Source organism: Xiphias gladius, chromosome 22, assembly GCF_016859285.1.
Source record: "Xiphias gladius isolate SHS-SW01 ecotype Sanya breed wild chromosome 22, ASM1685928v1, whole genome shotgun sequence".
In the NCBI taxonomy this organism is placed as follows: Eukaryota; Metazoa; Chordata; class Actinopteri; order Istiophoriformes; family Xiphiidae; genus Xiphias; species Xiphias gladius.
Window position 1 is genome coordinate 28,467,956 of NC_053421.1, and position 24,017 is coordinate 28,491,972.

The window sequence follows — 24,017 nt, forward strand, 5'->3', positions numbered from 1 at the left end:
ACTAGTGAAAACATAAGGAAAAAACACTCCACCACACAAAGACCTGATTAATGTTTAGTATTGAAAATCCATCAGGTATGGTTTTGTTGTCCTGCAGCGCCGAGTGTGCCCAGTGGGGGTTGATACGGCTACTGGTAACTTAATAGTTGCTTGGCCAGCTGCTGAGATTCTTGGCTTTCAAAATCGCCTTCCGTCCCATTTTCTATTCCCGAACAAAAACTCCTCATAAACTGCAAATTCAACACCTTAGACGACACTGTGTCGGTTACAGGCCACCTTAAATCAATGGAATGGAGTAAGTCTAGTTTCACCTGAGTGACTTATACCTCTGAGTTTCCCCAGCAGCTATAATCAGTATTTTTATAATAACAGTTTATCAAATGACAATGTGAAAACAAAAGGTACATTGTGAAAGGAGTCTTTGGTGGTGTTGACCCTATAGAGGATTATCAGCTGAACCTGCAGCTCCCCTCGGCTTCACGGAGCTTTACACTGAGTTTCCGCTCGTTGTTTAAATGTCCGGACCACAGCTTTACCGCTCTGGTTCGCTCTTACCGCTCTCACAGCGTCGTTTGCGGCCGCAGCGTCGTTTGTTTTCAGAGAAACAGCTGTAAAAAAAAGCCCCTGTCCACTTTCTGCTGAGCAGCAAACAGCAGACGGACCCAGTCAGAGACCAGCTGGTGAACATAGCGGAGCATTTAGCAGCTGAAGAGCCAGATGTTTCCCTCAGGAGCCGGTGGAGACCAAAACCAGAGCTAAAAGAGATGGAGTACTGCACTTAGATTCATCAGGTGACACATACACCAGATCCAGATGAATCATCATGTTGCTCTGTAACAGCTGGATGTGAAAGTAGGCAGCTGGTTGCTAATAAGTTCACTATAACAACTTCATAAGTGTTTTTTAGCTTGATTTGCTGCCCCCAGGTGGCCAAAAATGTAACTACTACCTGACAAAAACTAGGACCTGCACCTTCACTTACTTCAAACTTAACTTCTATCAGACTTGATTTACTAAAAGCAGGGACCCCTAAGTCCCTGAAGGTCTTTCTTTCTGAAGTTTTGGTCCAGTATGATCCTGGAACAGTGATAAGATAAAGAAGACAGTGTCAAGAAAGTCTTGCACCACTACCCAGCTTGAAGATACTGATGCTGTTTTTGCGTCTTATGCATTGAAAGAACTTGAACAAATAATGTTGAAAGAAGACTTTTTAAAGCTTTGAAAAGGACAATGTTCAGATGCTGTGTCATTTCAAAGCTCTGCGTTCATTCAGAGACCTGAAAGATTTGTGTCTTGACCTACAGTTGCTTATTAGGACTTTTGGCTCAACTCAGATTTGTCTCTTCTGATTTGAGAATTGGAAAAACACCTCGTGAATCTTGTCATGGATTAGGCAGGATTCTGTTAATTAAACCGTTCTGTCTTGCTTGTGTCTTCCCAGGGTTTTTTTTTTGTACTTCTGTTCTTGTTGAAGCGATCCTGACGTCGAGCGATGTCCAGCCTGTGTCTGCTGGCCCTCAGATGATCCGCGACCACGCCTAATTGATGCACTTTATCCTCTTTCCGGAGCCTTCCTCCCGCCGTGAACCCCGCAGCTGATGACCAAAGTGCCCGCCACGCTTCCCCGCCGTCGCCACGTGCCGCGTGCCTCCCCCAGCCCCTCCCTCAGCCTCACGCCCCTGCAGGACGTCCAGGGATGTTTCAGAGGTTTGCCAGCGCTCTGTTCGGGGACGACGTGGAGGAGCTGAGCCGATGCGGCCGACCTGGAGATGGCAAAGAGGAGAAGGAGGACGACGAAGACTGGATCTTGGTCAACTACCTGGGTAAGCCTCATGACGATATGATGAAGAATGGCCACGCGACCCCTTATTTATGTGGTGCGTTAAAACCGGTAAAATTTGGCTTTAATGCACCACAGGTGAGGGTAAACTGGTTTGCATTCAGAACAAGAAATAGTTGTTTTTTAAATCTCATAAGAAAACAAACAACCACCAGCCACATGTGGAGGTAGTTGCTTTGTGAAACCGATAAATTGTACATGACTGAGTGCTCTTAGGAAAAGTACAGTATTACCTTTTGTGAAATCATCGTAGTACTTGTCTTCTTGTTTTACAACAACAGAAAATAATTCAATCTCGCCACATTTACTCATTGATCATCTAGCCTGACTGATCTGTGGGTCATTTCAAGTGTTTCAAGGAGTGAGCGGTTAACCAAATAGTTACCGGTTGACTAGTTGTTTCCACTCTGCACCAGATAATAAATCCTGCCCCCTCTCTGGCTGAGTAGAGTAGAAATCCCACAGACTTCTGATGCTCCCCTCATAACTTAAAGGTTTTACTTTATCTGCATTGAACATGATTCAGACGAAACCTGTAACCGCACACAAAAGAAAATCAAATACCTCCAAAAACACTAAATGCACAAAGTGGTGAGAATAACACAAAGTAAAATTTGAATACACACTTTGACAGTTATAATCCAGCTCACGAGTTTGTCCACTGACAACTCAGTTGACACACTCGCTGACCTGCAGCTGTTTTTTTTTTTTCTTTTTCTTTTTTTTCTCAAACAACTTTGAGCCAAACTTCAGATGCATCTGTCTTGTCTCCAAGAGAAATCTGTTTTTAATTAAGCTCTGCTGTCAGGTGACGTGTACTAAATCAAATGAAGTCTGAATTAAAGCTCGGGGAGTGTAGACACACCAGTTTCACAGCCAGCCCTCAGAAGATGTTCAACCCTCGTGATTCGTGAACCTGCCACTGCTTGAAAACTTTGTAAAAAGTGAGTAAGCAGATCTTGAGTTGAGGTTATTTCCTTTTCAAAATAAGGAAGAGTTCATTTTACATGCAGAGAGAAAACAAACCAACATTGAGCAGATTGGAAAACACTGTATAACTTTAGCCGGTTTAAATGGCAGGTAAAAGTCGAGCCAAGTTTCCAGAGCTGTCCGAGATTCAAGATCCCCAAAAAAAGATCCCAGTCAAAACAGACACAAGTTCAACAAGTCAGAAAGGCACAGTAACACACACACACACTGTATACAGAAACATGACACACACTGCAGTGACTTCCAGGTGGAGCTTGGGCCAAACTGAAGCCGTGCCAAGCTTCAGTTTGGCCCACCGTTCACCTGTCGCCGGTCTTGACTCAACTTGACCCGTCTCCGATTCCAAAGCTGTGTGAACATTTCAGGCAGGTGGGGGGAGAGAAACAGAGGCCGCTAGGTCCACTCCAGGCTGGGATGGAGGGGGGCGGTGAGGAAGGGTGGCATCGGGCAGTTTATGGCAGTCAGCATGTAAACGGGTCAGACAAAAGCGCCCGAGGAACCGGAGGATGTAAAAATAGATGCTGGTGGTTCCCACTCCGGGCCTGCGGAGGTGGACATGTATGGGCACAGAGCTGACTCTAACATCCCTCCGGCTAAACACATCTGGTTACAGGGTTGCGTTTCTCCCAGGTGCACCGCAAAGTTAGAATCTGGTCATGAAGTCGTGCTAAATCCTGCATCAGACTAACAAAAGCTCAGGCCGCATTTCCACAGAAGAAAATAAAGATTCTGTTGTGGTTTGTTTCAAATACGAATGAGTCATATCTCTGGTTTTGCAGCATGAAACCAGAGATATGAATTTCTTCTATTCAACAAAACTGTCTAATCCAAGAAGTTACCTAAATTAAAACCTTTTTAAAATAAAATCCCCTATTGTGCAGCAGTCTCAGCATTAGATGGCCTTTAACAAAGCTACTGCTATGAACCAGTAAACATTTATGTCCCAGTTTTACACCAAATAGGTCACAAGTGTGACACTTACGAGGTGTAAAACCCACACTGGAGAAGAAATGTTGCCTCCTGTTGTGGTTTGAAAATGGCGTCTGTCAGTAGTGAAGTCAAAACGATTTGAACCACAGTAGACGGAGCTTTGCACAGACGTTTAAGAATACAGAAGAATTTCCTCATCACACTGATGAATGATTTAACCAGCCGCCCTGCAATGACCAATATCAAATCCTGACAGTGTAGTTACATACAAGTCACAATATGTGTGTAATGACAAGAACATAATGTACATAATGTCCATACATAATCAAATGTAGTAATAGATGTACATAAAGCCACTCCTGTATATCTGTACATATAATAACTTATGATGCTTATTATGCTTTGCTATTATACTAACAATATTTATTTCATGTTTAACTGGGCAGATTTTAAAATGTCAAAAAATGGAAGGAGTCGTCTTCAGATTGTGCGTTTTAAATCAAAGATATGTCATTTAAAATGATATACAACAGTGAAAAGCAGCAATTTCTCAGATTTGAGGAGCTGGAACCAGCAACGCTTTGGCGTTTCTGCTTGATAAATGACTGAGCCCATTAATACAGATGTCAGTTAATTTTCTGTTCATCGCCTAATTGTTTTGGTGCTGGTTTCCTTGCTGTGTGTTTCGTCTTCACTGAGGACCGGAGTCAAAGTCCTCGGCGATTAACGCGACAGCCGAGGTGGTTTGAATCACGGGATGGTCCCGTCCTCTGTCCAAGCACCCTGCCAGAGCCGCTGTGTCCTGTCAATGTTTTTGAGCAAGGCAAGGTGTTTTCCAAATGAGTGTCGCTTTGCGAGATACAGCTCGCCTGTGGCGAATTCAACGAAACTACGTGAGCAGTTAAGGGGGAAGCCCGGCTGAAAGTGAAAGCGGCTGTTTGTGCTTGGTGCGCGGTTCATGGTGGAGACAGAGTTGTGTGGAAGGTCAGCCGGTTCGTCAATAATCCACACTGACCTCATTAACCCGACGCGCAGCCTGCCAGAGCCTCCGAAGCACTGCTGCTCCCCACTAACAACAGTGCTTCCCACCTGCTCTGGAGATCCGCCGTTCAGCTGACGCCGCGCACCCGAGCCTCCGATCCTGCAAACGTCTGCAGCCTCTGGAGGAAGGGATCAGCTGTTGATGGACTCGGGCAGCGAGGGTCCTCCTGCAGAGGAGAGGATAAAGCCCGCAGATCAGCCGAGTCAGCGCCCTGTAGCTTCTCAGGCCTGTTGTGGGCAAACAAGGATTCCTCTGTGAACTCCTGGGAGTCAGAGCCACCGGGTGGTTTCCATGTCACGTGTGGAAGTGAGATCCAAACGCTCGCTCACACGCACGGAAACATACAAAGTTCCAGGCAAGCAGTAAACAACGAGAGCGCAGAGGTCGGGGGAGATAATTTAATGAAGGTGTTGAGCTCCTAAGCCTTGTTCCTTCACTCCTACAGCTGTGTGCTTGGATAAAAAACAAAAACCCGCAGGCTTTGAGCGATGGAAGTGATCATTTACAGGCTTTATTTGACTGCTGGAGAAAATAGGTGGTTCTCAAACAGCACTGAAATCAAACAGAGCTGTCTGCCTCGTTGACACTGGGTTATTTTCAGCTTATTGTCTGCCAGCTTTAGATCATGTTGCTTTTCCACCTCCCAACTTCTTGTGTCAAAGTGAATCATTAGAATCTGACGGTCGAGTCAGAACAAGAGGCTGACTGGCGGCCGTTTTGGGGCAGCCTCCGCCTTTGCAGGCAGCAGCGTCGGAGTGTAGCGGTGCAGGAAGTATGGGCACGTTCGCTGAGATGATTGCTGTGTTAAAAAAAAAAAAAAAACGCAGTGGTTGTTTCTGCAGCTTCTCACAGAGGAAACCGAGTGGAAGGATCAGGTGGTTGTGAGCAGATTAAGCTGCTCTGCGCGGATGAGACAGGTTTAGCAGCACACGGGCGTGTTTCCACACACACAAACAGAAACATGTGTGCGGGCTGTGGTTTCAGTCGGACATGTGATGCCGAGCTGTTCCCTCGCCCGCCTCCCGCTCACCGGCTGCTCCGCATCAAGAAAGTGATTGTTTACACGCGACCGCTTCACTGCTGCTGCGCGAACAGGCCGCTGCGCCCCCTGCTGGCAGGAGGCCGACGCTACACTCCAGTGCCGCGTGTAATTCAAGAGTTTGGTATTTGTGTTGAGAGCAGCGACACCGCCTCCAGCAAAACAACAGCTGGACAGTGAGTGGAGGCATTTAAAGGAATACGCCCCCCAAAATGTGTTTGTTTCTGTGTATCAGAAACTCGCCATTGTAGGCGTGAAAGGTGGCTCTGAAAAATTTAGCACAGAATCAGCTAGTTAATTAATCGATTAGTCCGTCAGCATAAAAGTAATCGGTTTACTTACTTTCTTAATGAGAGCCTGTCTCTCTCTGCAGCTGAAGCCTGCTCCAGTCAGTGTGGTGAGGGCCTCTCTGGATCCACTGTTGGTGATGAAGGGGAGGAGGAGGAGGAGGAGGAGGAGGAGGAGGAAGACCTGGTGATGATCCCCTCTCCGGTGGCCAGCCCCCCCATCCGCTACGCCTCCTGCACCTCCCTCAACTCCACGGCTGACACGGACCCGGACGGCGGCGCCGAGGAGGACGAGGAGGACGAGGAGGAGAGCGGGTTCCTGCGTCTGGACGCCTGCTCTCTGGAGGAGAGCTGGTTTGTCACCCCCCCGCCCTGCTTCACCGGCCGCGGCAGCCAGCCCGTCCTCCTGGAGACCAGCCCTCTGGAGAACCTGCTGATCGAGCACCCCAGCATGTCCGTCTACGCCCACCACAGCCCCCCGCGACTGACCCTCGACCCCCTGCAACGCACACTCGAGCGGGAGCTGGACTTTTTGTCCGGCAACATGCCCGCCACCCCGACGGCCTCCGGTGGGAAGGAGAAGGCGAGACGCACACTGGACGGCCCCCGTCACAGGTAAAGTCCCCAGAGCTGGGATTTAGGTTATGGATTCTGATCAGCTTTTGGCCCCGATGACTGATTTTGTAAAATGTGAAGAGTCTTCTCTGACACGTGTTGTCTTATAGTGACAGTAGGTTAATGATGAAAATCTCTGGCCTCCCCTCTGGCTGTTAGATAATCATGAGGTCGTTACAGAAATCCTCAAATAATCACAAAACAAATGCAGCCGAGAGTTTGGATTGGATCTGTCTGCGTCTCCAGAACCTCAAATTACTGAGGTCTCAGAACAACATGAATTTTTAACATTGACTGGAAATTAACATGAATAAATAAAACACGAAAAATGTAGGAGCAGAATTTGAAAATAAAAGTATGATATTTATACCGTATCACATGAACTCAACAAGTAAACTTCAAAAGAAGCTGATGTCTCCATTATTGTGTCCTATGTGAAGCTTTTGTAAGACCTCTGGTGTGTCTCCATTCAAATTACCATCCCTTTTTTTGATTTATTTTTTTTGGATTTATTTATTTTTCTTTTTGTTTCGGTACCGTACCACACGAACCCGTACGGCAAATTGTTTTGCCTGTCGCAGGTCACATAACGGTGAAGTGCCCGTCACCTGTTCCCAAAGCCAAAGGTGACCCCCGATTATAAAACTGACGGGGAAGTAAAAGAGAGAAGCAGCACTTCTCCACAGCCAGAGGCTCATTGGTGTTTTGCTTGAAAACTGACTTGTTTAACGCTTGTTGTTAATTTTCTGTCAATCAACTAATCTGCTTTGTGCTCCCGTCTGCGTCGCCCCCTGCAGGCCAGAGGTGGCAGTCGTCCAGCGTCGCTCCAGCCTCCACTCCGCCTGCTACGCTGCGGCGCTCTCCGCCCGCGCCGGCCTCCTGCAGCAGCGGCCGGGCAACGCCACCCAGCGCACCCAGGCGCTGTCCCGCAACGCCCTGCGACGCCTCAACCTGCTGCGCCCCCCGAAGGCCAGCGCCGTGCACCTGCACCAGCCCAGCCAGAGACACCTCAACTACTGAGGCATTGGCAGCCTTCATCATCATCATCATCATCATCATCATCATCATCATCATCATCATCATCATCATCCTCGATCCTTTAAGCAGTATGGGAATCTTACTCTGGCCACCCACAAAAACACACCTCTGTTTTTTTTGTTTGTTTTTCCTTATCAAGAAATCAACACCAGCAACAAGTCGTCAGCCATCACTTACACACACGACCTGTTCTGAAAGCTGATTGGACGGTGAAATAGGGAAAATGGCTGGTGATTTCTCTCATTTCATCAGCTCACGTGGCCAGCCGATTAAGCGTCTCCTCCTCCTCCTCCTCCTCCTCCTCCTCCTCATACATCCATCCTCCTTCATATTGATGCTGAGAAGAAGGGATGAGAAAAGAAAAGGTCGTCGTGCCCCCAGACCTCTCCTCCTCCTGTTGTCCGCGTTTCTATTCTCTCTCTGCTGGACCGGTTTGTGTCCAATCACAGGGAGAGAACGAGTTGTCACGGTGACGTCCTCCTGTTTTCTTTCTTTTTTTCTTCTTATGCTTCATCTTTATGGACAGTTTTTGATGTGTAGAATCAATGCTGTAGGTCACTTTACTCAGTGGCAGGTTCTCAGCACGGCAGGACGGTCAGGTGAAGTCATTGCAGGGTCTCGCGGAGTGACGCTTTAGATCCTAAATCGCTCGGAAACGTTCAGTCCAGCAGCGCAACGTTGCCGTTTAAACAGCGCAGGAGTGTTGCTATACGGCTTTGAGAAAAGTTGCCCAGGTGTTGCCCAGAAAGTTGCCTGTATCGGCAAGTTGAAGGCGGCGGAGCTCGTCGGTACCCGACTGCTGGGTTTCTGCACCAGGCGACCTGGGGCCTGTTGATTTCAGAAACAGCGCGAGAAATCTGCCGGCGTAGTTTGAAATCAACGAATCACCGCAGCTCAGACGAAACTTTTAAAGGGAAAATCCCCTCAAATGATCGGACGCTGTTACAATCAGCGGTCCGTCGTCGCTGCATCGTCTGTTTCTGTCTGGATTTCCTCCCGGCAGTAAGGGGCATTTACAAAACAGCTGTAAGCACAGAGAGCATGCTGGTCCGTTAAAGGGACATTCCACAGATCGTACGTGTCAAAGTCAGTTTACTCATCGTGAAGAGTGTGTCCCAGTCTGTGAAAACAGCTGTGTAACATCTGCTGTGGCTTCATCAAGTCTGAGAAAATAACCGTAGAACGGCGTCATAATGTTTCATCGGGGTTATCTCCGCTCGGGCGTGGAGACTACAGATTCATAACAGAAAACCTGTTACAGCCAGGAGGTGAAGAGTGAAAGATGACGCTGTCGACCGGGCAGGGAGGGAAGGACACTAGTTGCATTGTGGGAAATGTAGGAGCCAGTGGTTTTTGGAGTTTAACACCCATGCTAGCAATTAAAAGTCAGGATATCTCAGCCTGCGTTAAAGTTCCATCACTCTCTCTTTATTCTTGTCCAGGAGCTGATTCCAAAAAACTGTCCCAATAAAATTTATGGTAAATTACATTCAAAAAAGACAACACTGTCTGTCATGTACAGAGGAGGCAGAACAAGTCTCAGATCCTCCGGCTCTCTGGAAGTGCGATAGTACGTCAGGAGTTGCCCTTCCAACGCGTACTGAATCCTTGTTGTGAAGATTTCCTGCCGTAGAGGCAACTTCCCCCCTAGCAGATTTCAGTAAGACATTCACTCCTCCTCCATTTAGGTTTAGACGCGAGACTTTTGGGACATTCTGGCAAAGTGAAACACAGCCACAAAATGCTGCATTCGCAGGTCCTTCTGTGAAACTGGAGGGTGTAGGGACTGGAAACTGAGAAAGGGAACAGAGAGTTTTATGAGTCGACGTTATTAGTCACTTCGGACTCAAACCCAAACCTGTCCTGTATACGTTTTGCCTTTCACCCCATTTTCTGCTCGTGTACTGTAGGTATAGACTTTGACTTTAGGCTTTAGTGTGTCTCTTCCTTTGTGGTTACCTAATTCTAAGGGAATTGACTTTGTGTCGTGACCTCATGTTGTCTGTAGAATAAAAACATATATATATATATATATATATATATATATATATATATATATATATATATATATATATATATATATATATATATATATATATATATATATATATATAATAGAAAAAACACACTTCAGTAGCAAATGCAAAACACATCACCACTTACTGTTTTCCATGGTTTAAGAGCATTTTGAGGGTTTTTTTCCTTTAATTTCCTGCCTTGAAATGTCAGAAATGGACTGATATCGCCTGTCGCTAGTCCTGCAGCGTCACTCTGTCGTTAAACGCGATGTTGTCCTCCTTGCTCGTCCTGCGGCGCCGGCTGAACCTGCCCCTGACTTTGTAATTCAGTACTTTTCACAATATTTCTTTGACGAAAGAGAAAAGAAAAAAGAAAAAAAAAAGGTCGGTAAAAATTACTGGGTTAAATATCACTAAACGCCTTGTTCTAACGGTAGCTTTGAGATGAATAGAAATGTAAAAAAAAATGTATTTAAAAAAAAAAAACTTCCAAAATATTTTTTGAAAAGAAAAAAACAAATTACATATCAGTATGAAGTTGGTATATATGCGTCTCTAGTTTCTCGCTTAGGTATGTGTGGTTATTTTAGTGTGCAATCTGTTGCATGGTCGTAGAGCTGTGTTAGTGTCACGATGGTGGAAAAAAAGAAAATGGAAAAAGATTATTTTTCTTTTAGTATATATATATTTTTTTGTATTATTATTGTTTTTTTTTTTTGTTTGTTCTTAAATGAATCTGCAGTCCACTTCTCAGGGTCACAACCAATCACCTTTACACTTTAGGAAAGTGCAGATTTACTTGACGGCTGATGATTCTTCGTTCGTGCTCGGACTTTTCCACCTTTTTCCCTCGTGAAAATGCCCGCGAGAAACAGCTGACCTTTAGCGTGGCGTCTCAGAAACTCATCCCGGTCCCAGGACTGTGAAAACGGACTCTCGACGCTCCCGGGCGACTGTTGGAAATCCATCGCGATGGATGGAAATCTGTTTGTCTTTTTCTGTGTTGTTTGTATTTTTTTGCTCAAGTGTACCTAACATGGTTTTAGAAATGGACTCTATGCTTTTTAACTATTCTATTTTCCATGTTAAATTAGTTACATTTTGTTAAGCTGTTATAATATTTAAACCAAAAAAGTAGCATTGACCTTTAACCTTTGACTAGTTTATAATACCAAGTTCTTTTGCTGTTTCTGAGTTGTCCAACTCCGAGTGGTTAGGAGCGCCCGGTCCCGGCGCTCTGAGACGGTGGGTCTGCCGTAGGGAAGGCGGAGCCCGGCCCGGGTCCCACGCCGCGGGAGAGAAAAGACGCGGTCCATCGTACAGACGACCGGATCCGCCGCGCGATGGCCCGTTTACGTTGAGAAAGGGACAAGAGGGTTCGGTGTTAACAAACATATGCACGGCGAGTCAGAATAGCGAGTCGTGATGTATTTGATCGTTTAGACTTGTCATCTCACATATTTGACTCACTATCTTGTACTTTTGACCTGTTGGGTCGAACTAAACGTGCGCCTTCCGGTGCACGTATACGTTCATATATATTTCAAAATATCGCCGGACAGATTTTTGACTTATTGTCACAAACAACATCTGTTGATCTGGAGTTTTGTCTCATTAAGTCAGAGTCGTTTTTCAGCTGTAGAAGTCATTTCAAGACTTTCGTAGACATCGTATCTCATAACTTGGTTTTACTGCGAGTGAGTTGTTGTTTTTGTTTTTTTTTTCATTTTTAATTATTCCTGACTTTTCATCGTTTTACTTCTTTTCCTGGCAGAAACGGGCTTCATTGCCGAGTCTCGCATCCAACCTTAAAATCTCACTTTTCCGAGGATCGTTGGAAAAACCTGCCGGTTCTTGAACGTTCGTATTCAAGGAGGATCCTTCCCAAAGATCCGAGCTCGGTTTTCCGGCGACCCGCTCAAACGTTGAGCCCGCCAGGGGGAAGACGAGGACATTCTCCGAGCTGGATCCCACGGCTCAGGCGAGATTCGGTCGCTTGGGACGGAGACCTTTTCGCGGCGCGGAAGCCGAATCTCCGGTCAAATCGGACCCGGGTCCGCGCCTGGGCCCGCGTCGAGGGGACGGCGGCATTAAGGAGAAAGCGCTGGCACCACGTTCGTCAGGCGGTTTCACTGTAAACGGTCCCGGCGACAGCGGTCGAGCCTTTCTGCCGTTTCCCCGACGCCCGTCTCGCTCTCCTCGCGTCGAGCTCTGCCGTCGACGACGACGTTGCTTCGTGTCACTAAAAGGACTGAAGGGATCCGGGGGGACGACGAGGATCTGTCTCCTCCTGCTGTCAGGAGCCTCTCGTGTCGTATGTCTAGTCTTAGTTTCTGTCCTCGTCTCTCCGTCATCGAACTAACAGGGATTTTTTTTTTTTGTTCAATGCCTTGAAATTTGTTAATCACGTGCCTTCCAGGTTGAAATGTTGTAATGACAATGCATCAATGAAGAACTTGAACTCTCTCATTTTCATTTTATTTTTTATTTTTCAATTTTTTTTAAATTTTATTTTATTTTTCTTTTGATCTCCCGAGTGGACGGAATGAATAAAACCACACGAACAGACGTGAGAAAACCAACTATGCACCACCCGGAGGACGCGCGCTCGCTCCCGCCGCCGCCGCCGCCACCCGCCCAGCCCGTGTACAGCTTTTGTAGTGACTCAACGAACCAGACAAAAATGATGTAGCAAAACCTCCTTTCTCCTGTTGGTTATTTTTGAGGAAAAAAGAAAAAAAAAAGAAAAAAAAAAGTGTGAAGAATCTTTTGTGGCATTTGTATTTTTCACCAAGTGTTAAGACATTTGTTTTTGTTTTCGTGTAGTTTACTGGAATAATACAGCACTTTGCCAAAAAGAAAAAAACGGTGTAGGAACTTTAGGGTTAAGTTTTTATTTATCGACATAACTGGTCTCCTTCTTTGTACTTTGGATGTGTGAATGATCAGCTCCCTCTGTTCCGGTGTCAGGAGCGAAGAGGGCGCTGACTGAAAAGAAGCGGGCTCCTCTGTTTTCGGACTGTCATAGTTAATACATGTGATCTCCTATTAGCCCATAATAAATGTTTTCATACGCAGCTCTGCCGTGTGTGTGTGTGTGTGTGGGTCCAGGCCTCGGACAGCCACTGGTGAGACACTGACTCCACTCAACCGGAAACGAGGGGCACGTTTATCCACACTGATACCTGCGATCACACGTGCTCCGGTGGCGGAACGAGCACGGTTCTGGTCTTTGTCTCGTTTCGCTTGTTTTTTTTTTTTTCTGTTTTAATGCAAAGCTGCTCCACATTTCCGCGACGTCTTAGAGACACGTCCGCCGCTTTTGCCCGGCGGCTGAATTAACAGTCGCGTTTCAGATTAAGGGCTTTAAAAAAAAAATAAAAAAACCCCAACAGGGATCTGGTCGTGACTTAAACCCGCCGGCCGGTTTCACGCATCTGCGCCCCAACACACTGCACGGAAACTGGGGGCTGAGTGTGAGGTTGCAGGGGTTTAAATCCACATCGGTCGAGCACCGGTTGGATTGTTGTTGTTGATGCATTAATACGAACCGCTCTTAAGTTGATGTTCGACGATCCTACAGATTCCGCCTGTGAAATCAGAAAACTAACTGCAGTGTAGTGAAGAGAACGGTCCTTGAACTCCGACATGTTCTGGAGTAGAAGCGTCAAAGTGGCAGGACGCGGACGTGGACTTTTCTTTACTCCGCCATACTGGTTTTAAAACGTCACCGACCGGCTTCTTTACAGATCCAGGTGAACGATACGAGCACGCGATCGCCAGAGAAACGACGACGTATTGTTACAGGTTAAGTTGAGACTCGATTGACCCGCGGGAGAAACGCACGAGCTGCCCAGCAGTGCGTAAAGTAAGTAGCGTCTGCCCCCCCACGCGTACACGTGGCAACATTAAAGCGATGCTCTGTCCAAGCTGATGCGTCAATAATTATTACCAGTGACGGTTTTTATTTATCAATCAACTCCATGCAAAGTGCAGTGAACAGAAGTAAAAAGGTCCTAAAGACTTGCAAACGCAGTATCGACACCGCACCTTCATCCTCTCTGAAAACATCCTGACTCGACCCCTAGCGCCTCCAAACCTTCTGCTCCGGTGTTTAAGACACAAGTGAGCTCACCGCGGCGGCTGCGGCAGCTGCGGCAGCTGCGGCAGCTAAAAGCCGCTGCTGCCGCAGCTGCTGCAGCTGCCGCAGCTGCTGCTGCTCCCGCTGACAGCGGACCCACGTGCTCCCTCTGTTTACGTTCTGCGGGGCGAGCACGCGGCCGGCGCCGCTCGCGCCCCCATTGGCTCGACGTCACGGCGGCCCCGCCCGCGGGCGGGGCTCGCACGCGGAAGCCGCTCCCGTGCCGCGAAAAAAAGCGTCAATAACTCCGGGGGGAAGAAAAAATGTCAACAAATGTCAACTTCTGCGCGATCGAGCGTCGTCCGAGGCGTTCCGCGACGTAGCCGCAACGTACGGAAAGCGGCGTTTTCTTCACAAAACCTCCCCGCGACTCGGTGTGTAGTCGTGAAAAAAACGCAGGCGCGCGCGAGGCCGCGCCAACGCGCGTTTATCGCGCGCGCCGGCGCCTCTACAGCTGTTTTGCCGAGAACCGGAGCAAACTGACGCCGTGTAAACACTTCAGTCCCGTTCGTCTGTGAGAATCGCACTTCAAATTTAAACATTTAGCGCGTTTCTGTTAACCGGGAACGGGCATGCGCAGTGACAGCGGCAGGCAGACGCGGATATAAGGATTGGCGCCGGCGCCACAGCTGATGCATTCATTCATTCTTCGTTGAGAAGGTAAGATCACCGAGCTGAAGAGCACATTTACACTCCTATGTGTAGTTTTATTAAATGTTCATACCGTTTAAGTCATCCTCGGTTTTGCATCGTGAGCTTCAATCTTAAATCTCCGTGTTTCCCGACGTAGTTTTGTGTTAAGTGGCTTTAAATGTGGACCAGCGACCGTAGCCACATCTTGGTGTTTAACTTGTATTTTGACTTATTTGAAGGGGTTCTCGCTCCTATTGTAATCTTGCTTGCCATCCTGGAGGTGTGTTGAGTGAAAACTTTAGGTTTTAGAGGAGTTTATCTGTTCAAACCGAGGCTGCTCTTGTAACTTTAAACCCTACTTTTAAAAAAGTGTTGTTTTTTTTTAAGTTGTCTTTTGCCCGTCTTACCAAATCAAGCGAATATTCCGCCGTTTGCATACAAAAGCAGCAGACCACCGGTTTATCTGCATATCGGTGTTAGCTGGTTAATGTTGACCTAGTTAGCAGTTACCGGGCTAAGTTTGCTAAGTACAGTAGCTCCCCTCCACAACTTAGCCTCGCGGTGGAGTCGCTTTGCCCGACTTTGATGGCGCTTAACGGAGCTTAAACGCGTTTGGTTCATGATATGTGGTTCCCAGGTGATTATTCTACTAGTCGAGCCCGGTTTAAAGTCGGTTCAGGTTGTCTTTAGCGGTCATTTCTACCAGTTTTCCCCCGCTGACCTGGAGGAGGTCCGGGAAGGCAGGGCTCAAATCCTCCCGCTTTTGCGCTGCGGAAATTGGCGCGTCTTTAAGTTTCAGTCCTCAAATAATGGTCATATTTTCGCATTTTCACAATTCCAACGGCACCAGAGATGTCCGCAGACGTGTGCTTCGTCGCCAAAGACGAGAAACTCGGAATGAAATGCGTGATTTTCGAGCTTTTTTTGTTTGAAATCGAGGGGACAACCAGCCCCCTCCTTTTTGGCTGCAGCTACCACACTAGCTCGCAGGACCTGGCTGCCCGGTGTTGCTCTCTAACATCAGTTATATCTGCTTTACCCATTTAGTATGAAATTGTGGTTATCGTGGTCTTCTACATGCGGTGCTTCGGCTCTGTTAGTCGACCATTACTGTGCTTGTGGAGATAATTTGTCTCCCTTTATTGCTGGTCACAAGCTAACATACTTAATCTGTTATCACAAGCTAACCACAATTTATAACCAGGTTCAAACTGAGCCTGTAAATGTGATTTTTCTTAGTTTTTGGAGTCCTGTGGTTTCCAGGACCTTCTGTGGCTCCTCCAGGAAATCCCAGGAGCCAGTTTGGCTCTTCATCACATTATTTTAGTCATTTTACTTGGTCCTGGGCTGTGTTTGAAAGCTTATACAACCCCCCCCCCCAGTGCTAACACATGCAGTAAGCTCCAACATGTTGTAAACTTGTGATCATTGGGCCCAGTGGCTCCAGAGCATGGCCCCAGGACTCAGAGATCATCAGATGGTTCCAGGAGAGTATCAGTATTTTATGTAATGTTAACATCCAAATCTCACCTGTTCCCCCTTTTTTTTTTTTCTTTGCAGCGGAGCCATAAATACAGTTGACACCATGTCCAGACGCAGGTAAGCAGCGGCTGGTGTTCGTCCTCCAACTGTGGTCTGGGGGCCTCACTGTAGAGACCACGCTAGACCTGGGTGATGCGGCTGAAATTGTTTAACTCGGCATTATGAAGTATAGTTTCTGAAATTTGAAATGGCAAACGTATGTTCAGAGCAACACGCTGCCAGTTTTATGCCTTATGTGAGACCGGACTCTCAAACTACGATAAACCTTATTTTATTGGTTAAAACTACACCTCACCCATAGTCATTAATTTGGACAATAGAAATTTTTGGGATGACTTCAAAAGATCCAGATCTGCAACTGATGATTATTTTCATTATGGACTAGTCAGCTTCTATTTTCTTTTTTTAATCTCACTCCCACTCTTGATCGGACATAAAAAGGGCATTTGAAAACATCACTGTGTGTGTGTGTGTGTGTGTGTGTGTGTGTGTGTGTGTGTGTGTGTGTGTGAGAGAGAGAGACAACTGAGAAAATAATTGGCAGATTAATCGATAATGAAAATAATCATTAGGTGCGGCCCTATAATATTCACTTGCATTTATTTCAGTCCAGTAAAAGCCTTTCTCACTCATGTCATGTAACACTGGTAGGGTAACATGATCTTGGAGCATTGAGAAAATTAACTAATGCAACTGATTTATTTTATTTATTTCTCCCTGTGTGAAATGCTGCCTGTCTGAACCTACAGCTGTTATGCTGATTTGTAATTTTAATTTTTTTTTTTTTTAAATTAGTTGTCGTATCACACTTCAAGCCAGAGATTCAAACACACCTGAGCCGACTGTCAGAGCCCCACTGAAAAAGAGAAAATCAGAGGTTTGTGTTTTTTAATATTTTTTTCCTCAAAAGTTTGTATCATGTGTAATCGCGGGTCTTCCGCCTTCCTATTGATGTCAGTGCTTCTAATACCTTCCTGTAAAGCCCATTGTGCTGTTTTTTTAGATTATTAGAGTCTCGGGTTTATTGTCCTGTTGTAGTTGTTCGCTCAAACGCTGACTCGCAGTTTTTTTTTTTATTCCTTCTCCAGCCCTCCAAGAAGAAACTACAACCTGCTGCCAAGAAACAAAGCTATGAAATACAGGTCAGTGTGTCCACATGTTATTAATTCTTTGTGTGTGAGTGTGACTGATAAGAGCTGAACCCATGATGCATGTTACTAGTTACCCCTCCCTTCCAATGTGACCTGCCCTTTTTTTTTTTTTTTTTTTAAACGGTTATCAGCATATTGTATTTTCATGAGTTTGCCGTATATATGATTAACAGTGAAGCCTTGTGGTCAGTAGTCCTCCCAATATAGTTTCCTATATTGCAGGCGTCCATTTTGTTACCCTTGTCTATATACATTGTCTGATTATGTTTAGCCTTGTTTTGTGTCTCCCACATCTCATTGACACATTGGATAATATACTTGAGCTACTCATATTTGAATTATCTTAATGTTTAGAACTTGGCCTGAAGAAAGAAGATTTAAGTGATTCAGGCGTTTCTAGTAGCCTTATCTGCAGCCATGCAGTACCTCACTTTCACCCCAAGGTGACACTATTTAGCTTGAATGGCAGTTGAGCTTCTTCCAGGGTGGTGGGGTCCTAAACTCCTTGAGGCATTGATTTTGTAAGTTTCCTCAAAATGGATTTTAAGTTATTGAATTCTTAAATTTCATCTATGAAGGTCTTAAATGTAAACTGTGGATTAATGCGGGGTTTCAAGTGCATATATTTTTCATTACTGAGTAATGTGTACATCTTCTCAAATGCTTTAGACTGTAAAAGTCATAAAATTGTGAAAACCGCACACTACAACTTCCTACAGCCAAATTTGATGTCTTCTGAGAGATTTCAATTTTTTTGTCTTGTTTTCCAGAAGTGTTGGTCAGAGGACGGAGCAAGTCCATGCGTCCTCATCGAAACTCCTCACAAAGAGCTGGAGCCTGCAGACCCATCCACCTTCAGGCAGTACAGATTCAAAAACCTCTTCATCAAGGCCTCCCCCATTCCCCGCCTCAGGTAACTGTGTTTTACACCTCGGTGACACTGCTGTTTCTCGACACTTAGTGCTGAGACCTTCTGTCTTTTGTTCCCGAGCTGTTACTCCACCTGACTCTGAATACAGAGTTTTAATGCCCTCATTCACCATGAGTTGTGTCCAGTTTCAGGGTTTCAGGGTTTCATCCCAGGATAGACATATTTTATTTATCCCAGAGGGGAAGTTGTGGAGTTGCATCGAAAAATTTTAAAAACAAATTCAAAAAATTTTTTTTTTTTTTTTTTAAGTAAGGGACCGTGCAATACAATCAGCAGTTGTAATACAACAGCTGTGACACAAACTCTACAAGAATAAAATACTTTTAATATGATTTGAACTTCAAGGCTTCACACATACGTAAAGTAAAAACTTTTAATTTTTGAAATGAAACTTTGGTAGAGATGAGTTCAGATGGAAAAACTAGCCTATTAAGGTAACGGACAGAATTGAAATCAAGTAGAAATGTTGGATTTGCGTTCAGCTGCAGACGAGCGAACAGAAAGATGGTAAAACCCGGTCTCTCTCTTCCAGCTGGGCCAGTTCAGATGACGTGTGGATCAAAATGCTCAACAAGGAGCTGAAGTACGTTCATGACAAGAGCTACTTGCAGCGGCATCCTAAACTGCAGCCAAAGATGAGGGCGATTCTGCTGGACTGGCTGCTCGAGGTGAGAGAGCTTCTTCGTTGTAAATGGGCAGGATGTCCTGATTACCCCCGTGTTAAATAAAGAGATGGTTTAAACTGTGTCCGTGTGTGTGTGCAGGTGAGTGAGGTGTACAGCCTCCACCGGCAGACGGCCTACCTCGCTCAGGACTACTTCGACCGCTTCATGCTGACTCAGCAGAACGTCAACAAAGACTACCTGCAGCTCATCGGCATCACGGCGCTCTTCATCGCCTCCAAGATCGAGGTCAGTGTTTAGGATTTGAGCGGAGCGGAGAGGTGCACGTGCACAACCCTGCGCTCCCTTCACTTTTAATTCTGGGCGTCCACGCTTCTGCACATCTTGTCGTCTTCATGGTTAAGAACGAGCACTAATGTGACAGTCGCTGAGCGTCCAGGGCAACCAACAAGAAAGCAGTTGTTGTTCATGGAGGTCATTCGGGGCAAAGAGAGGCCTTCATCATCAACACCCAATTTCTAAGAGCCAGCCAAAAAACAAATCAATACAACGGCATCTAGATGATTTCATTCAAATTAAATCATCAGTTTCTAACAAAACCTTTCTCCCTCTTCTCTTCAGGAAATCTACCCTCCTAAAATTTATGAGTTCGCCTACGTCACAGACGGAGCCTGCGACATGTGGGACATCCAGCGCACAGAGCTTCACATACTGAAGGTACAATCACACAAACACCTGACACTAAACCCCCCCAAGGTTAAACAGTAATTTTATTTTCCTAACTAAGATTGATCAAACCGAACACTGGCAAGTTTGATTCCCGCAACAGTCGAGATACACTTTGTAAATGCTACGATACACTACATACAGCATATCACTTCTGTAGCCAGTTCAGTTTGGACATGTTGCCTTAAACAGAAGATCAAAATTCACCTTTGACGTGAAATTACAAATGTTAAAGCAAAGTAAGTCATTATAACCAGGAACCTCTGGGTCTTCTGTTCAACTTAAAGAATCTTAAAGCCAAGAATGATATTAGACGAGGGACAGATGTTTGCGCTTTGCCGTAGATCTGTCTCTCGCTGTGCGTTGACCTGCATGCTGTCGGTCTCGTCCTGCAGGCGCTGGACTGGAATCTCTGTCCCGAGACGCCCATCTCATGGTTGAAGCTGTACGCTCAGGTTGAAGCCCAGAAAGACGACGAGAACTTCCTGGTGCCGCAGTTCTCACAGGAGACGTACATCCAGATCACACAGGTACCATCACAGTTGAATTTTCCTTCAAAATCTTACTGGAAACACTGCAGACAAATTTAATTTAAAAGATATATCATATTGGACGCTGGGCTTTTTAAGTTTTAGACTGACTGACCTCTCCTCCTGTGTGTTGCAGCTGTTAGATCTGTGTATGATGGACATCAACTCGCTGGACTACAGCTACAGTGTTCTCGCTGCAGCCGCCTTCTGCCACTTCTTTACCTTCGACGTCGTTCATAAAGTCTCAGGTAGGTTTGATTTTCATACCTGCACAGCCTCAGTGAGTGCTTTTAAAGCTGCCACTTGCACCATGTTTGTTTTTTAATATTTAGATGAGATGAAAAAGGCACGTGATGTCCTTCGGGAGACAAGCTAGATGCTCTTTGAGGCTGTAATTGCCGTGTTGATATCTAACTCCAGCTGAGCACCACAATTCTATAGTCACTTCTCTAGATTTGAGTTTCGCCGACAGCAACGCATCACGAGATTGATGTTACGTCTGTCCACCTGCCCGTCGCCCGGATTTTCACTGCAGATCTGGACAACCTTTGTCAGACAAATCACACGTCGCGCGAGGCGACGCGGCTTTCTTAGGACGCCTCGGGGGATCCGAGCCTAACCTAACCTTTTGCGTGTGTCTGTCAGGTCTGACGTGGGAAAGCGTGGCCCCCTGTGTTCGGTGGATGGATCCCTTCGTGGACACGCTGCGATCCGAAGCCACACCTCAGCTCAAGAACTTCCCCAAAGTCAAAGCGGACGACAGGCACAACATCCAGACACACGTGACCTACCTGGACCTGCTGGTGAGCAACACACAGAAACCGCTTTCGCGTCCAGGACTCGAGTCACGGACGTGACCAGGGCTGGTTATGATAAATTGGGTGTCAGCTAATGAACACACCCAAAGCAGCTCATAGTTATGTTAGTTTATCTTAATACAGCACTTGCACGATGTATTACTTGCTGTAATCAGTCCTCCTCTCCGGATGTGACGCGATCTCCCCCCAACGCAATTTCTAAGCAAGAAATTAAGGACAAAACCCTTTTCTATGTAAAACCGCAGCTGGAGCTACTGAAGCTCAGAGCATCTCCAACTACGGCAGGTCTTAACGTCTAAGCTTCATCTAAAAGAAGCTTAAAAATGTTTGTTCTCCTCCATCAGTCTGAAACTCAGACATTTCATTTATTATCATACGTGACAAAATAAAAAAGCAGGAAATCTTTACACTTTGAGGGAAAACCAGCAACCTGAAAAAACAAATCAGACATTTTTACACCTCTGATGTGTGAAATTCAAATGCAGCAGAGATGAAACTGACACTTGTACCTACACTGTTGGGGTTTGGTTTACAACTTACAACAGCCTCTTTAAATTTGAACGGTCTGCTCCGGCAGTCTAGGGGATTAACATGATTGATGTGCTATCAAAAGCATCGTTCTTATATTTCTTCCTTGCCTCCGACGTTGAATTCTTCTTCTTCCTTTTCCGTCCTGCAGAGAAAAGCTCAGGAGCGTCAGATCGACAACCCCGACTGTCAGATGTCGCCCGTCGCCGTGGGAGCGATCCTGACTCCACCCAGCAGCACAGAGAAGCCAGCCAATCCCTGAGCGGGACACGACGTGACCAGCGATCGACGCTACCTCTCCGCAGTTTGACCCGAAGTGACGGCCCACCTCTCAGACCACGTCAGCTCCTCAAAGACCGGGACGCGATTTTTAAGCGGAAAGACGATTTTCTTGTAGGATGCTCTGGATGTTGTTTTTTTTTTCTTTTTTTTAAACACTAAGTTCAGACTTATGGTCCCTGACTGTTTTTGGGTTTTGTTTTTTGTTTTTTAAATTAAACTGCAACGATGGAGATTGTCAGGATTTGAAGTTCTTAGGCAGGTATCTTTTTTTTATTTTATTTTTTTATTCTTTTTAAACCATTTACAGCTAAAGTAGTATGAATTGTGGTCTGAGCCTGAAACAGAAGCAGAGTCCACTGACGTACAAGTGGAAATGTTTTTTATTTTTCTGGTGGATAAATGAGAGGAAACAGCATTTCCTAGCCATCAGCGCTTTATTTTTTTCGGGAGTTCTACTGGTGCTATTGTTTGAATTTTAAAAGCTTTCAGATGGTGCTTCAGTCAGATTCTCAGGATATGAGGAATATCTCGGTTTTCTACATTAAATATTGCATTCCACTCTGAACTGGGGAAACTAAAGTTTTGTTATTCTTGCCTAAATTCCCATTAAAATTGTGTGAACGAACAACAGTGATGTACTACAAAGTGTTTTGTAGCCACATGAGCCATAGGAATAATCGGTCGCTTGATTTGCTCTTTAACGTCCTTTTTAAAACCTGGATGTTTTAAATGCAGCCGACATCGTTGTGGCTCAATTACTTTTTTTTTTTTTTTTTTTTAACTGGTGCAACCTGGTTGCACATTTGTTACATTCCTGGGAAACTTGACAATTGTGCAAAGTTTTTGCCTTTTAAGTGCTTGTATTTATTGAAAAGCCTTAGAATATTAAAAATAAAAAAATCTGTTCATATGTAAAAAAACAAACTTTCAGCAATGAATGAGCTCAGTTTGATCACTGCCAAAGGCAAAAGCTATTTATGATTTTGCTCTGTGCCACCTGTTGTTGAATTACAGTTCATTAAATGTCCTACACTAGCCTGTCATTTCTTAGTGCCTTTTTAAAACAAAATGAACTGTACTGCTTCTTAATTTAAGATGGAGCGAGCCCGAAGGCTCTCGTGAGATCGAACAAACCTGTGACTGTAAACCTCTACAGCTGGATGGAGACTCTGCAGTGAATAAAACCAACCATGTAAACTGTATGTAGATGTTTAAGAATGTATGGTTTTTGTAAATAGAGCAACTCAGAAATGTGTAATTTTCTTTTATATTGCAATGTTTTAAATAAATGAACTGAAATGAGACGGGAGTTCGGTCTGTTTCTTAGTTTTCTATCCATCCATCGGCCGATTTGTTGACCTACAGAAGTTTGTGCTTAAAAGGTCAGTTCACCCAAATCACGAATATTTTTTTTGCAGCGGTTCCCGACCAGGAGTTAGAGATACGAATAAAAATAACACAAATTTTGTTTATGCGTTTTCTTTTGAAAAGCTGGATACTTGAACCTATCGTGCAGCTAAAAATCTGAAAGTAAACTGTCAGAGAAAATTAAAAAAAAAACCTTGTCCTCAGTCACTGTAGACGAGGGGACACCAATTAAAAACTTTCACCCATCTGCCATTTCTGCTGCTTGTCTGGGTCTAGGTCACGTTAATCTGGTTTCTATCAACAGAAGTTATTGTAGCTAAATTCACCGCCAGTTTTCCATCAAACGGGTCGAATTAAATTCCATTCGACGTATCAAACGGGTCTCAAATCTACCTGGGAGAAGCTGCGGACGCCTTGATGTGCGGGTGTTGAGATACCGTATCCGTCTCCAAATTCCTAAAACTGTCCAGGTTACCCTGGACACAGTCCCCGCGAAAGCAGCTGACGTGGTCGTCTGGGGAACCTCCAGAGGGACAGAGGCGCTTCTCCGTGAAGACGTCGCGTTGGATCTTTTCCTATTCACACGCTGTGAGCACCGCCAACTGAATTCCCTTCACCTCCTCGTCACTCAGGCGGCAGCAGACATCTCAAGACCTGGACAAATAAAACTCTCTGCATGGACAGATAATCCATGTGTCTGAGGGTCTGGATAACAACGTCTTGTTATTTGGGTGAACTAACCCTTTAAAAAAACGTAGGCTTCGCCAATGAGATGTTTGTTTTTTTTTAAAATTCTTCACAACGACTGTTTATGAAGTGACCACAGTTTTCTGTTTCAGTGACTATTAAGCTTCTCAGGCAAAGCGCCCGACACATCAGGACTTCAGGCCCAAGGCCCCGCCAGTGGTTCGCGGTCGGTCATTTCCTCGGTGCCAACGCATCACG

The 24,017-nt window shown here is 45.5% G+C and overlaps 2 protein-coding genes across 3 annotated transcripts; both read left to right on the forward strand.

Annotated features, from left to right (window-relative positions):
• The first annotated feature begins 783 nt into the window (after positions 1-783).
• tp53inp1 (tumor protein p53 inducible nuclear protein 1) lies at positions 784-8,556 on the forward strand. The gene is given in 4 exon segments (XM_040117669.1): positions 784-1,647; positions 1,650-1,823; positions 6,215-6,743; positions 7,541-8,556. Coding segments are annotated over 4 exon segments (975 nt in total). The 5' UTR covers positions 784-1,598; the 3' UTR covers positions 7,764-8,556.
• A 5,865-nt stretch (positions 8,557-14,421) lies between these two features.
• On the forward strand, positions 14,422-22,334 carry ccne2 (cyclin E2). 2 transcript variants are annotated; one of them, XM_040116607.1, is made up of 12 exons: positions 14,422-14,600; positions 16,134-16,172; positions 16,911-16,992; positions 17,204-17,257; positions 18,040-18,179; positions 18,730-18,865; positions 18,962-19,108; positions 19,442-19,537; positions 19,942-20,076; positions 20,213-20,324; positions 20,722-20,879; positions 21,574-22,334. In XM_040116607.1, exons 2-12 carry the CDS (start codon positions 16,159-16,161, stop codon positions 21,682-21,684), a joined length of 1,185 nt encoding a protein of 394 aa, XP_039972541.1. In that variant the 5' UTR covers positions 14,422-14,600; positions 16,134-16,158; the 3' UTR covers positions 21,685-22,334. The 2 variants fall into 2 exon arrangements, with proteins under 2 accessions (XP_039972541.1, XP_039972540.1); XM_040116606.1 differs by having other exon boundaries at positions 14,423-14,600; positions 18,037-18,179.
• The last annotated feature ends 1,683 nt before the right edge of the window (positions 22,335-24,017 follow it).